General features: G+C 41.7%; 1 protein-coding gene across 2 annotated transcripts; it reads left to right on the top strand.

The window, feature by feature from the left end:
- The first annotated feature begins 953 nt into the window (after window positions 1–953).
- Window positions 954–14,265, top strand: ZBTB39 (zinc finger and BTB domain containing 39). 2 transcript variants are annotated; one of them, XM_086959931.1, is made up of 2 exons: window positions 954–1,131; window positions 9,786–14,265. In XM_086959931.1, exons 1-2 carry the CDS (start codon window positions 1,077–1,079, stop codon window positions 11,999–12,001), a joined length of 2,271 nt encoding a protein of 756 aa, XP_086816057.1. In that variant the 5' UTR covers window positions 954–1,076; the 3' UTR covers window positions 12,002–14,265. The 2 variants fall into 2 exon arrangements, with proteins under 2 accessions (XP_086816057.1, XP_086816059.1); XM_086959933.1 differs by having other exon boundaries at window positions 954–1,066; window positions 9,786–13,603.
- The last annotated feature ends 1,727 nt before the right edge of the window (window positions 14,266–15,992 follow it).

The following is a 15,992-nucleotide window of genomic DNA, read 5'->3' as shown; positions in this document are numbered from 1 at the left end:
TGGGGAGCCACACCGAATGACCAACAGGTCAGGGAGCCGCAGGTCAAAAAAGTTTGGGAACCACTGCTCTATGGCCACAGCTGGGACCCGTATAAGTAGGGTGACCATATTTTCATGACTTAAACCCAGGACGGCCACAAACATATATGATCACAATTAAACAATCCCCTCCTCCCTTGCAGCGAAGAGCTCCAAGGTCGGGTTGCTGGCGGGTCCGGTCTTGGTTTACAGCTGCAGCGTTAATTCCCCTCTCCTTTAAACCAACTGTGCTGATTGAAAGAGGCGATGAATCACAGCAGGCAACTCTAAATAAGTTGTGTTCCTGGTGTGAGGAATTGGCCAGTTCAAAACTTCAGCCTGCTGCACAACGAAGTGATTAAAGTGCACGTTCACCCTACCAACTTAAAAGAAAGAAAAAAAGTGTCTGGAAAACGGGACAGCCCTTGGGAAACCGACTGTCCGGGACGTCTGATCACCCTCAGCATGAGTCACTGGTCCGAGCACTCATAAAGTGGGGGAAAACAAAACAGCATTCCGGGCTGTCGGACTTGGAGAAACAGAGATATATAGATCCAACCAGTCTTCACTCTTCACCTCCTCGCTTCTCCACCTTCTCTCGTACATCTCTTTCTTCCTTTCCATCCAAAACAACAACAGCCACCTGAGGCCTGCCAGGGGCGAGACAGACTGCCTTCGACTGGTCCACGACCGACTCATGTCAAGTGCTACACACTTTACAAGGTTACATCCCAATTTGGAGAGAAAGAAAGCTTGGACTGAAGCATATGCGGACTTCACAGCCAATCAGCACGTCGCAATTCTGTGTAGCGAATTAGGATTGGGCGCGGCGCCGCTTGTGTTCCAATCCTAGGCCACTTTACAGGTTAGCAATACCTCGCACTCTCGTAACATGTTGATCTGTGGGATAGGCTGGTCTACGACCCGGAAGTGCTAACATTATGGCCAAATTACATCCGTTAGAAGATGAACAACGGACGAGGAACATTAGGCTAAATTCACGGTCCGTGTAACTAGCGGACCATACCTCCGAAGAAGGGCCAAAGTGGTAAGAATGGATGGCTTGGAGATTTAAGGATGGAGAACTATGGACAGCTGAAAGAAGAGATTTAGGTAATTAGGGAGAAGCGTACAGGAATGTTGTGGGTTATACGGGAGGATGGAGGCTTAGGGAAAGAAAAGGACTTTAGGTGAACATTCGTGTGTAAAGTCATGAAGAAAGCATGCAGACATTAATGGAATTTGGGGCATGGATAAAGCAGGCCTCGGGGTAGGAGGTGGGCAAAGGAAGAGTAAGACTGTGGCAAGAGGGTTAGTTATCTCTAGAGGGAAGCCTAGTTGCAATTAGGGTTTGGGCCGGGAGGGGGATGGGCAGGAAGTTATATGAAGGGACTCTAAAAATACTTTGTGCGTATGGAGATTAAGCCTGGGCTTAATTCGCATAGTTACATTTGGAGAAATTACCCCAAATGTCCCTTAAGAAGTTAAGCAGAAATGTATTTTATAATGAAATAATGATTTGGGGATTTTGCACTAATTTATAGTACAAAATGCATCCTCGCATCTGTTTTTGTGCTTTTAAAAACTGCAGCCACTCTTGTTAGGTTCATTCACATTCATCCTGTGCTCCCTCAATACGATTTTCACCGATTGACGCCGTCATTCTATTGCCTGGCGTAATCTCGGGTATTAATGTAAATAACAAGGACCCCCTGTGCGGAAAATCAATTCATGGTACAGGGAACTAGACAGTGTGAAAAACTTATTGGCATAATGTCAACACAATGGGAGGGAGAGAGAAATAGCACAAAAGAAGTAGAACTCAAAATTTATTAAAAAACGATATCATTTAATAGGTATATAAATATTCACGTTAAAAGCAATTAATAAAAAGACATAAGTTTAAATCAATAATACATAAAGCAAAATAAACAACATTCAAATACTACATGAAACATACAAATAAAAAATACTTTCACAGTGGCAATATGTGTTCGTGCGTTTCGGCGTTATGAGGAACGCCTTTTTCAGGAGCCACAAATAATATCTGGAAGACATATTAAATTCATAATCAAATAAAGAAATATATACATCACAAATCTGTCCAAAAAATTACATACAAAAAAGTACGTTCAAAATTATACTCAAATATAAAAACCTATAATAGCAAAGAACAAAACAATATCTAAGTGCCAATAACTCCCTACTTGTGCAGCTGGTCGGATGCAGCTGAAACAAGCTACAGACTAGCAAACTTAACATTTGAGCAGTAATAATTGTACAAGGGGAAATCCCCTGTGGACAAACCAAAGATAGGAACCATGGGGAAGATATAAACACACAGTACCAAGCTGATAGGTGAACTAAAACTCGAAAAGGTGATGTGTGGCCAAGATGGAAGACATCACTCATCAGTTCTACGATCTACTCTAACATAATGGGGCATCAAATCAATTGCCCAGTTCCAGATAGTAAAAGATAAAATTAACGGTGACAAGACTTGTCAAGTTCTGTTTTTCCTAATTTAATATGCCTATATTGTTGTATGAGCATAATTTAATATATGAGTAACAAGTCCATAATGGAAAGAACAACTTACTGTAGGGTATGGCATATTTTCTAACTTGTGCTTACCGGGGCACTTGATTGCCAGGTTATTTCAATGTATGAAGCCTTTAACGGTTGAACGCTAGTATATACACATTCAACTAGGCTGCTGGTTATCCTTACAAGTTGTGTTTTAAGTTAAAAATCTGAAACAAGGAAAAAGATGGTATTTAGACAACGGATATTTGTAAATGATGCCCTACTGTTGTTACAGTGTTTCAATAGGATAAAAGGACAATTTTCAGGGGTATTCATACTCATAACAGGATGTGAGGGTATTGATTTGAAAAATAACTTGCTGTCATCTATGTGATCTCTCAAATTATCATGCTGAAAAGGAGACCTACCGGTAGGTTGATTAAGGAATAACTTGTCCGTGTTATAAAACCCCCTGAGAGGGACATACGAGGACAGGGCTCGACAAATCTGAAAAATTGTACTAGTCCTGCAGGTCTAGTAACTTGGAAAATCCCCTCGACCCAAGTGCAACCTACTTGACCTCTGTCTCTGAAATCGGAGCAAAAGTGACAAGTTAACAAGATTTAAAGGCATCTTTATTGCTTAGCCCCTTTGTGAGCAATAAAAATGCCTTTAAATCTTGTTATATTGTCACTTTTGCTCCGTTTTCCAAGACAGAGGACAAAAGTTAGTTTGTCTTCCTACTCGCCAGAAAGGGCGAGTAGGACCTAAAAATAGCTCGCCCTCATCCATTCTCCCTCGCAAATGCGAGCGGGCGAGTGGATTTGTCGAGCCCTGGAGGAGTGAAGTCATTAGAGTATTCACTTTGAGAACGATAGTGCAGAGTGTTCGAAAAGAAGCTGTAAAATATAACAAACAGCAACGGGCGGTCAGTTCCCATGACTCCCTCGAACAAAGAGCGGTAATATTATCCTGCTCACACAAGAATAACGACTGAGATCGAACTGTGCGACACATAATGGCTGATCATAGTATCTTACCGGGAACAGGATTAAATAGCTGTTGCCTTTCTCATCTGGGTTTAGAAAGAAGAAGAAAGCCGTTGGAGCTTGCCGTCGTGGTAGAGCTGTGGGAGGGTGTGTCACCACGCCAAGTTTGCACTTCTAAAAGTAAAGGTGGATAAAACGAACCCGAATCAAACAAACTATAATAGCAATGTCGGCTAGAATCGAATTATGCAACATGTAGCGTTAAAGCTGATAATCTAATCTTACTGAAAACAATTTTAGATAGCTGTTACTGTTATCGTCTAGATCAATAAGGGGTCGTTGGAGCTTGCCGTCGTAATAGAGGAGTGGGAGGATGTATCACCACGCCAGGGTTGCAGTTCTAAAAATAAAGGTGGATAAAGCAAACCCAAATAGGTTGTAGATTGCTATTCGATATGTAATTAATTAAAACAGAATGGGGTTTACTATCGGGCGAGAAACGTTTCCTTACCGGAGAAAAAGATGTTCCGTTCTGTGTATGACAACCTCCGGGAGCCGCATGAAAGATGAGTGCTGGCGTCCCGTATTCCCAACGGCTGCGGGACGCCAGCACTTGTGACTGGGCAAGCCCCTGTAATTCTGCTTGCTGCTGTTCCCACTCTTTGTTCCTGTCCGCACCAGAATTTAAAAGACAGAAATTCCAATGGGCAAACTCGCTTCAGCTGTGGAAATTAGCCACATTGCAGCCTGGATTCGTTTTCCGGCCCCAGTCTGACCCTCAGCCAAGGCCAGGCACGAAGCATGTCATTATTATTGTAATAAATAATAAAACTTGTGACCGGGCAAGCCCCTGTAATTCTGCTGGCTGCTGTTCCCACTCTTTGTTCCTGTCCGCACCAGAATCTAAAAGACAGAAATTCCAATGGGCAAACTCGCTTCAGCTGTGGAAATTAGCCACATTGCAGCCTGGATTCGTTTTCCGGCCCCAGTCTGACCCTCAGCCAAGGCCAGGCACGAAGCATGTCATTATTATTGTAATAAATAATGTAACCCAGTTTGCTTCTCAGCCTCAGTGAAAGCAGTTCCTCCGTATATTTCTCCCTGTTAGTAACAAGAGTAAGGCCTCCCAAATAAAATTAGCATTTTCAAACCTGATCTCCCATCTCACACGGAGGCGCTGTCAGGAAGAGTATAATTTTGTTACAACAAATATCTAGATGGGCCCCTATTTAGTGGAAAAAAGAATATATATGAGATGCCTTATTTAGAAATCTTTCTTCGATTTATATTCACGCTTAAAGACTGATGGTACTTTTAATAATGGCTGTCACTTCGGATTTTTAGCTATTAATTAGACCTGCATAGCAGAAGGAAATGCTAAAGAATTTTGTAAAATTGAAATGATGAGGAACAGACTACTCTAAAAAGCGCAGAGAAAAACATTTCCTTAATGAGGATCAGAGATTGATTTTAAATGCTCAACTCAAACTTTTCCTTGAGCAAGGGGATTCCAGTGTTACTAGAGTCCCTGATAGTGAGCGAGGGTGGGGTTAACAGTAGGAGCATGTCTCACACAAAACAGAATATACTAATTTAAGTAAAGATGTAGTAAGTAGCTGTTTGACTTGGAAGGAGCCCTGGCAAGGAGTGATTTTTATTTCACCTGAATACTTTTCTCCTCCTGTTACCCAGTATTTTGAAACGCAAAATAAATTTTAAAAAAAGTACTTTACACAGACCATGGGAATGCCCTCCAACTTCAGGATAAATTCGAGTCAGAAGCTTTTTAGGTGGCAAATAGAGGGATATGCATCAAAGCCACCTATAGAGCCAGGAAAATATCAATGCTATAAGTTGCAGATTGAAGATAAAATGCAAAATGTTGGTAAAGTAGACAGCTTGAGGTAATTACTAGAGAGAACCTGTTTTTTATACTACAGACAGCATGTGATCAGAGTGCAAGATGAAAGGGCACATACCCGGAAGAAGATACATATCTTCAAAACATCTTGGTGTTTCCTAGACCTCTTTTCTTATCAAAGCACTCCTACTGTGTGTTTTTAGGTGGCGCTACACTAAACAAGATTGAGAACATTTCATGATCAACTTGTAATACACGTGATAGAGACCAGAGTCTACAGTTCCTGACTGCTCTAATTCAGTGACCGGTGTCTGCAGTCTCCTGCCTGCTCTAGTTCTGTGACCAGAGTCTGAAGTTTCTGACTGCTCTAGTCCTGGATGCACAGAGTCTGCATTCCCTGACTATTCTAGTTCAGTGACCAGAGTCTGCAGTCACCTGACTGCTCCAGTTCTGGATGCCTAGACTCTGCAGTTCCGGACTGCTCAATTTCACTGACCAAAGTCTGCAGTTCCTGACTGTTCTAGTTCTGGATGCACAGAGTCTCCAGTCCCTGACTGTTCTAGTTCAGTGACCAGAGGCTGCAGTCACCTGACTGATCCAGTTTCTTGATGCACAGAGTCTGCAGTTTCTGACTGCTCTAGTTCTGGATTCACAGTCTGCAGTCCCTGACTGTTCTAGTTCAGTGACCAGAGTCTGCAGTCACATGACTGCTCTAGTTCTGTGACCAGGGTCTGAAGTTTCTGACTGTTCTAGTCCTGGATGCACAGTCTGCATTCTCTGACCTCTCTAATTCTGTGACCAGAGTCTACACTCACATGACTTCTCCAGCTCTGTCTGGACTCTTCATTATGTGTGGTTAAAAAAGGTTGTCAAGTCATGGAAACATATTTGGCAAATTAATATTGTATCATTTCTCACTTAACCAATTAAAGTTTTTATTTAACGACTTATCTTTTAATTTTGTTACAAATATGATTGTAATACCTTCATCGGCTTCATCTCACTTAATTTCAGGGAGAAAATTGGAAGTACTACCGAGGTCGGGCTTGTATCCTACCACCGGTAAAAAAAAAAAGTAACACGATGGGGAGCCACGACCAACTGCCAATTAGGTCAAGGGAGCCACAGGTCGAAAAAGTTTGGGAACCACTGGTATAGCCAATAGGTCTCGTCTTTGGGACCATATAAGTCTTTAACCATGCAACAGTTAATGTAGGTGCACCAAGGATATTATGCTGCATAACTAAATACTTATAAGGTCCCAAAAGCGAGACCTATTGGCGATGCCAATGCTTGTTTAACTGTTATGTTGCCCCCTTGCCAAAATTATCAGAGCCTTTGGCTTTGATATTATATCATATGCAGACGATGCACATCTACTAATGTCCTTAGACAAAAATCTGGTTAAAACTAGAAAATCTTTTTCTGCCAGGGTGAATGCAATTGCTATTTGGATGACTGAACATTTTCTCCAGTTAAATGCAGCAAAAACGGAGATTATGCTGTTTGGGACGGCCCAACAGCTCTGGAAGCCTGAATGGTGGCCCCCAGAACTTGAATTGGCCCCTTCACCTAAGCTAGTGGTTAAAAAGGTGGGAGTCCGGATAAATCAATCTCTTACCATGAACGAACAAGTTTTGGCCACCGTAAGCTCCTGCTTCCACATGATGTATTTGTTGAGAAGAGCCTTTCATTTATTACCACTTACAGCAAGGAAAACCACAGTCCAGCCACTGGTTATCAGCCTTCTGGACTATGGTAATGCACTCTTGCCCTCAGCTAACAAGACTTTGCTATATAAACTTCAGGTGGTACATAACAAATCTGCACGTCTCATCTGCAAACTTCCTTCTGGAGCTGCATCCTCCCCTCTTTTAAATAAGGACCATGTATGCAATTGATATTATCGCAGGCAAGAGAGTACCCAGCCTTAACATCCATCCATCAAAATGTGTTCACGTGAGAAAGTTATGTCCTTAAGAGCAAGCAGTATAGCTTTGGAGTCTCTGGAGGATCGTTTTAATTATACTGAAAAGACACTTAAAAAAATAAAATTTAAAATAGTACCATTCAGGGGTAGGAAAAAAGCTATACCTTTTACCTGGAAACTAGGAGGAATAACAGGAGAAATAGCATCTACTTACATCTATTTATGGAGAGTTTCTCTCAGTCCACTAGTACTGCCTCGCACTTTCAGCGTACTGAACGAAAGACAGTATCTTATGTAAGTGCTATAAAAAAGTTTTATCCCTACCGGGAGGCGACATTGTTCGATAAACTTCAAGGAGAGACGAAATATGATCACCCCGATTCTAACATTTGGATTAGAGTATATTCCAATAAACCGTTCGGGTTTTTTAAATCTCAGGGAAGGAAAACTCTTGCCCATTGTTACGACTACAAGCCAAGCCAATCCCGTTCAGGCACTTCGACTAGAAATAGGGGTAGTGAGTGCATACGCAAGAGCTATGGCAAACCTTGTCAGATGGGAATATAACATTCTGCATAACCCTGACGGTACATTAAGAGAAAGTTTACATCAGGAAACTTAAAGCCTGATCCAGGAGTATATACTTTAGAACAAAATTTAGAGTTCACTCCGAGAGCCTTTTACAAAGCTGGTCTCCAGAACTCTTGACATTTTTTTTGAAAAAATTAACCCAGAGGCTGAGTTTCGAATTGGATAAATAAAATATTGTCAACAATTATCGCGTTACAAGCTTGCGTTAGCTAGTGTGGAGTATAAAGTGATTCCAAAATATTTTAATTTTACTTTGGACCACAAGGTTAAGCGTTGCAATCTAATGTTAAGGCTGAGGATACTCTTGCTAAAAGATGTAACAAAAAAGTGGGGCGGTAACTTTAATAAAACAGGCCAATGTGATTTGTGTAATGGAGGAATCCAAGACTTGGCACATGTTTTGTTTGTCTGTCCAAATAACAGTTTGGTTGAGGCACGTTCACGATTTTTAAAACCTATTTGTATAAAATATAATATTTTTAGAAATACGGATCTGATTGAGATCATGAGAACCCCTCCTGATGAATTTGATGGCTACAAAGTTTTAAACTTTTTTTAAGTGTCACTCCAGCTACTTTAGAGTTATATAAGCTAAGAACAATAATCAATTTTGCTTATAAAGAATTTAAAGGTATATTGTAATACAATGGGATTGGAAACTTGTATATTTCATTTTACTATATTGTGGATCTCGGATGTTGTCTATATATATATATATATATATATATATATATATATATATCAATAAATTTCAGTAAATTACATTTCAATTTGGAGTCTCTGGTCTACTGTACAAAAGGGTATGACTTTTGAGCAAATTAAACTCTTCCTGTGTCCCCTGTCCCCTAATCTACCAATATTCAGGAACTTCAAAACGGGTTTAGTATTAAGTTCTGTCTTTGCTTTTATATTGTGATTACATTAAAAGTGTCTGAAAGTGTGCAAAGTCCAGCACATTGTAGTGTTGGGAAATAGATTCAAAAGATAACTGAGGTCATACAGTTGTAGTTTCCTTTTTCCGATATCACAAAATTAGTCAAACCCATTGCTTAGCACTATGGTCTCAGGCTAGGCTTCCAGGGTCTGACTGATAATTCAGCTAGGTCTTTTGTTGCTTTACAGACTCTAGACAGTGCCCTTTTTTCCAGCTCCTCCCAGTGGTTTATGGTCACTTCGCAGTAGGAGTTTGCATTCCTCTTCATTAGTGTTGTGCAGTATGTCTGTGCTGTCGCAGTTGTTCCAGCCATCCTGTAAAGAAACAACGGTTACGAAAAGGTACCTCTGCACATCTCATGAAGTGAACTGCATTTAGGGAGTAACAAGCCCAGTTGGGCTCCCTGCCAGGACACACAAAGCTTTCTGCCCAGCTGCTGCAGTTATCATATCTTCCTGCTCCTATGCCTTTCTTTGCTGTGTCTTCTGTGACTGACCGAAATAGGGACATTTGGTATCCGCCGCAGTTGGGCATAGAACAGAGCCCTACAGCAGCACATTAGGAAAACAGCACTGGAGGCCACCTCTTGTGGCCACGTGGCGTACAATAGATACCACGGGGCAGAAAAGGATATAGCACAGGATCTTGGGAGGGAGATTTGGAGAAAAGGAGCTGGGCTGGAAGAAGGTGGTGGTGTAGGAAGATGCCTTGTGGTAAAAGTGGAGCAGAGGATTAGTGACTGGGAAAGTATTAGTGTGAGGAGTTCTCAGCTTGAGACTTAAAAGTTAACATAGGATTAGTTGAGCGGTGTCCTAGCATCCAGGTATACAGCAAGTAGAATATTGGTGAGCAAACTTGTAATCGTACAGTGCACAATTCTTTTTACAGGTTTTAAATAGTGTATAAAGTGCCTTTGTGTTTTTTTCCCTTCTACAGAATATCTCATTGGAAGGACTAATGGAAAGAAGTCTGTTCTGGGAGCCTATGAGCAAACTAACAATTTGTTTTCACTCTTAACTTTTAAGAAAAAGACCCATAGCAGAAAAGCTAAGATGGGTATGAGGATCAAACTGCACAGCACAGATCACCCCAACAATCTGTTAAAAGAACTCAACAAATGCCGACTTTCAGAGAATATGTGTGATGTGACCATAGTTGTTGGGCAGCGCTCATTTGCTGCACACCGGGCAGTGTTGGCTTGTGCTGCAGCCTATTTCCACAACCTCTTCATGGACTCTGGTGCCAGCACCTATGTGGTGGACTTCATCACCCCAACCAACTTCGAAAAAGTCCTCAGCTTTGTCTACACTGCAGAGCTCTTTACCGATCTCATCAACGTCGGTGTCATCTATGATGCAGCTGAAAAGCTGGGAATGGCAGATCTCTTGCGTGCTTGCCATGCCACCTTCCCAGACCTAGAAGTCTCTCCAGTTGTTAAGCAGTCTGCGACGTCGAGTGATGGACATAATAGTAACTCTGTGGACCTCAACCATTCTGTTGGTGATCCTCGGTGCAGCAGTTCAGACAGAAGCTATGTCTCGCCTGGAGAAACAGCTGGTTGCTACAAAGGTGATGACAGAAATCCAGCCTGTGAACCTAGCCAGAGTATTGCGGTTCCATTTCCGGTCCCCACAAAGATAGAAGAGGAGGACGACGGGGAGGCTTTGGAGCATTTTCCCTCCCCTCCCCCTTTGGCATCTCAGTCCAACATCACAAACACTAATCTGGGTCTTCCGACAAGCACAACCTCTTGCCAGCCCTATAAGATCCAGAGCAATGGGGATTACAGTAAGAATTGTTTCTTTGCTACTGGTTCAGCATTGGGCTATTCCACTGGTGGCAATTCCTGTTCAGGGAACACAGAGCACCTTCCTGATAGGGGGTTTCGACAGATGGATGATCTTCAGTTGGAAGAGCTGGAGGAGGAAGATCTGCAATTCGAAGATGTTGCGGAAGGCTTGGGCCCACCAGAGGATGTCATTGAACTCAGTGATGCAAGTGAAGATGAAGTAAGCATTGGCCATGGGGGACGTAAAGCCATGCCCTGCCAGGTGTGCAAGAAGGTGCTAGAACCCAACCTACAGCTTATCCGGCATCATGCCAGGGAGCACATCGACCTGCAGACAGGCAACTGCAAGGTATGTAAGACTCACTTTCAGGATCATGCATCACGGGTCACTCACGTGCTCTCACATGTTGGTATCTTCCTCTTTTCCTGCGACATGTGTGAGACCAAATTCTTCACCCAGTGGCAGTTGACGCTACACCGCAGGGATGGGATATCTGCCAATAATGTGATTGTTCATCCCAGTGACCCACTGCCAGGTGAGATCAATTCTTTTGGTGGTGGACCAGGATCACAGCTAGCCTGCAACATATGCCGGAAGACATTGGTCAGGGATTTTCACACTGTGCGAAGTCACATTCTTGAACATGTGAACCTGAAAGGCCTAACATGCGGGCTGTGCGACCAGCGCCATCCAAACCCATGCAGCCTAATGTGGCATGCCCTGTCCCACATGGGCCTTAGCATTTTTTCCTGTTCAGTCTGCGCCAACAGCTTTGTGGACAGGCACTTATTGGAGAAGCACCTGGCCGTCCACCAGGGCACAGACAGCCCTGTGTTCCGTTGCCACCTCTGTGGCCAAAGCTTTGATTCAGATGCCGCTTGCCGCCATCACATCAACCAGCACCGAAGTGGCATGGGGGACGACCATCGGCAGGGCTTTGTTGAGCAGCATGGCATTCTAAAGCGTAAGGTCCCTGAGGAGTTTCTGACCGATGATGCCTCTCTGCAGGCACAGACTGGACACAGTAAGTACAGCTGTAAAGTGTGTGGCAAGAAGTTTTCCCACACCAGCGAGTTCAACTACCACCGGCGCATTCACACTGGCGAAAAACCCTACCAGTGCAAGGTGTGCCAAAAGTTCTTCCGTGGCCGCTCAACCATCAAATGCCACCTCAAGACTCACTCTGGCGCCCTCATGTATCGCTGCACAGTTTGTGGGCATTACAGTTCCACCTTAAATCTCATGAGCAAACACATTGGTGTTCACAGAGGCAACTTGCCTTTGGACTTTACTATTGAACAAACATTCATGTATGTTATTCACTCCAAAGAAGGGGAAAAACCCGCAGACAGCGGACTTTGAGCCTGAAATTTTCTATTTTAATTTAACTTTATTTAGCCTTTTAAATTTTAATCCTTGGGCGTTCTGTCGTAGTTTCCTAGATATAGGAATATAATGTTGTACCAAATGAACCCGTCTGTGGCAAGTATGTCTGCAGCCACTGTAGCTGTAGGCCACTTTCAAGAAACCTTGATGCCTGCAATGTATCTCAAGACCTTTTCCAGTCACTCATTTGACATAAGGCATTTTTTACTTTGTGGTGCATTCAGTCGCAGTGGTGTGCGTTCTTAATGTGACTAGGGCTGGATAATCATGTTTGTTGTCACTGCCCATATAATAACCCCCTACCTCCACCAGCTCTTTGTTTTCAGGCTGAGGTGGTGCAGTCTTGTGTTCTGTGTACACTGGCTTCAGATTTTTAGTCCTCGTCCAATTTGTCACATATTGTGATGTAATTTGAAACCAATCACCCTCAACTTCCAACTGCCAAATGTAATTTGAAATTTGGAAAACAATGATCATGTTTTAGTCTCTGAATAGAGGTTTCTTTATCATTAGTTACTGAAAAGGTATTTGTAGTGACCAAAAGAAAGGACAGGTCCGTTTTAAGGTGATGCATACTTTACAAAACATCTCTGATGGAAATTGGAGCTTTTTCTTACCTTTGTCAGATTCGATACATTAAAATCCTGCTGCTTTTGAGTATATTAAATATTTAATATGGGCATCTCTTTGTAGGACAGCAGCTCATGCGTGTAAAGCAAGCTGTGGGAATGTTGATACGGTTATCTAATCTTCAGTGAAGCCTCTTCACATCACACTGGAACACTCTTCAACTTGTAAAGAAATTAAAAAAGACACTAAAGTCGTTTTTAAAGTGTTGCTCGCTGCCCTAGTGACTTTTTAGCCTGCCAGGAACAAGAAGCGAAATGTCTGTTGATTCTGGCTTTATTTATTTAATTTATTACACAACTTCCAAGTTTTGGTCTGTCTTTAGAGAAGAAAAACACTGGTTGGTGAACATGGATTCCACCTCCCTCAAACTGGCCTGGCCCATTCTCGAGCCTCCTATGAACCCAGTCCCTCACCAGCCTTTTAGCTACATGCAACAATCTTGGAATTTGTGTGCTGTTAAAAATCCTTACACAGTTATGAAGTATAAGTTTTTAAATCTGTATGCGTGTTCCATCCGTTTATGAAGAAAAAGCTGGAAGGGAATTAATACATTAGCTGGTCTCCTCAAAGTTGTCTTACTCTTGGCATGGTTTTCATCTGTAAATATAGTTCTGGTTGCAACGCCTGCCTGAAAAAAAGGGTTTAAAATGCGCAGCTTTTATCAGGCTAGTTAATCCTTCTGGCCTCGCAAACGCCGTGAATGGATGCTATTTAAATAGGCTTTTTCTGAAAGGGCTTATACACTGGGCTGTATGGTAAAAAGAGCGCCGAAGTTTTGTAACATTAAAACTCAGCCAAGTAGGTTGAATTGAATGTTTACTTTGGACACGTTCTTTTGTGAGACTTGTTTGTGCTAGAAATGATACACCGTGTTGGGATATGGAGGAGGAACGTTAAACGCCCCCTCACTCATATGCCTACAGTAAAGTGCTGCTTTAAAAAAAAAAAGATTACGGAAAAGAGGAATGAGAAAACCAAATCTCGATCTATCTCATCGGGTACATCATTAAAGAGAATGGTGCTATCAGTTGTTTCTCTTGGCTTTTACTAGTCTAGTTCTAAACAGTTTTATATAACAGGTGTCTTTCCTTCTAAAATCGTCTGTGTAAGAGTGTCCGCAGAAACTTGATTAGGCTTCCAGGTGCCTGCTGATCATGGATGCAAGCTGCCAAGACTGTGGAGGAGGTTTGATGCAGCATGTGAAAGTGTGGGGACAATGGTGCTATCCAGAAAACTGTAGTTTCATGAAATAAAAAATATTGAACTGTAGCTTTACATGAAAGTGACATATTGGAATTTCCTCATGCTCTGATGAAAAATAGGGTTTTCTCATTCGCTGGTGGAAAATGAGGCCATGATCAGCATTATTCCAGGATCATTTGGATCTTGCTTTTGACCTTGTACATTTAATGAATTGGTGCAGTTAAATAGTATTTAAAACTTAATAATATAGGAATTCTTTTCTGACCATTTTGTTTTCTATAGGATTTTTTTTACTGTAAGTAGGTCTGATATTTTCCACTTGTTTTATTTATATTAGTATTGTGGCAGAATGACAGAAGCCCCATGACTATCCTCGCCTTAAAATAAAGTGCCCCATTTGGCCTAAACCTCCTTCCCTATTTTCTGCCTTCTGGATCTTTCAATTTGTGGGATCTTATTCTTAATTTACATTTTTAATGCGATGAACGTCTACTTAGTTGACTTGTGCCATCCATTAGCACATGGTGTCAGGCTGCACCTGATCTTGTTTTGGAAAAAGAGGTCACTAATTAACCTTTGCCCCCGCCCTTTTGAAGAGCCATTTTAGTAAATAAAGAATGCCATCACATTCGAAATGTTTCTCTTGCTATTCAAATGCATATTAAGATTCTTTCTGCTTGTGGTAATGCAGTTTAAAAAAAAAGTAATTTCTGCTTTTCAACTTCTCACCGGGGTAACATTTTTACAATGAAGCTTGACCTCTTAATAATTAGTTAGTGAAAAGTAATGTTTAATACGCTATACACCACTTTTTTTTTTTCCAAAGGCTAGCTATGACTTAAAAGTACAAGACTGAGGGGGATGAGATGTGGGCTAGTGGTTACATTGTTAACTGTGAAACCCAGAGTTCAAACATGGCAGCTTCCCTTGCTGACTCTGGGCTGCATACCTCGTTCTCCCTTTTTTCTTTATGTGCCAACATTGAAGGCACTTGTAACTGGCTAAGCATTGGCTTTGGTAATTATATAAAATGGCTGTATGCAAGTGCCAGCTGGACTGGGTGGCAGCCATTTTTCCTGTGGACATAGTAAAAAACAAAAACCCAGAACACACTAAATCCTTTACCCCTTCAGTAGCTTCTCGCCTACTTACAAAAATGAGATGTGATATATCAGTGACCCTAACTGGCCACTGAACATCCTGGATGCTGTCCTTTTCCCCCCCCTAGGTTATTCTACTAGCTTCAACGTGTTCGTTTTCAAAGTGTAATATAAATTCAGTGAAGCTATGATACCTGAAAAGATATGCTTTTATATATGTGCACTTCCTCTTTGTCTTGTCGTGTACACTCTTTATTTGTATTTTAGTGGTAGGAAACTGATTTACATTTTCAAGGGTAAGCAGTCCATGGTAAGACCAATTTGCAAATTAATTAGGTTAAGAAAAAGGACATTTTCTCATAGTAATGCAACAGCAACTACATTTGAAACATTAGGGCTTTTCCTTGTTCTGATTGGGTAAGACCTACATTTGAGGGTAATGGCTCAAAACTGCTAATTTAAATCTATAAGTCCATGATTTCCCTCCAGAAGGCAGGGCAAGGAGTCCTGCATATAATTTATAAACCCAATCAATGTCTTAATGACCTATATGGTCATGTTGCCATGAAAGAACTGAATTACTGTATCCATGCTCATACTGGGTTGGAAATATACCATATTTTTCCAGTCTGATCTTTTGATATTTGACTCTGGTGGCATGGAGGTCAATGTAATCAATGTTTCCAGTTAGGAAATTAATATTCTTGCCTCATGTATGGCTTCACATTCAGAAAAACTGTTTAAAAAAAAATACGAGCCGGTGCAATGCTTCTATTCAGCTTGGTCTGCAGGCTGTGGAGTTCCTTTAAAAGTAAGTTAGGAATCTGATTGTTTTGGGAGTGTTGATGTGGAGAGTTTATTTGCAATATTGACTGGTAGAGTTCCTCTTGTCCACTGGTGGGGTATCTCTTAATTTTATGTTGCATTGTGATAGCACCAACTCAAGGGAACAAAGGTTTATCCTTATTTCAGGTGTTAATTTGAAGGCAATAATTCCACACAGTTTGCCAACAAAGCAGTTGTTTCATAAAGGC

Source organism: Lissotriton vulgaris, chromosome 1_1, assembly GCF_964263255.1.
Source record: "Lissotriton vulgaris chromosome 1_1, aLisVul1.2, whole genome shotgun sequence".
Classification (NCBI taxonomy): domain Eukaryota; kingdom Metazoa; phylum Chordata; class Amphibia; order Caudata; family Salamandridae; genus Lissotriton; species Lissotriton vulgaris.
This window is presented reverse-complemented; position numbering and strand designations above follow the sequence as displayed.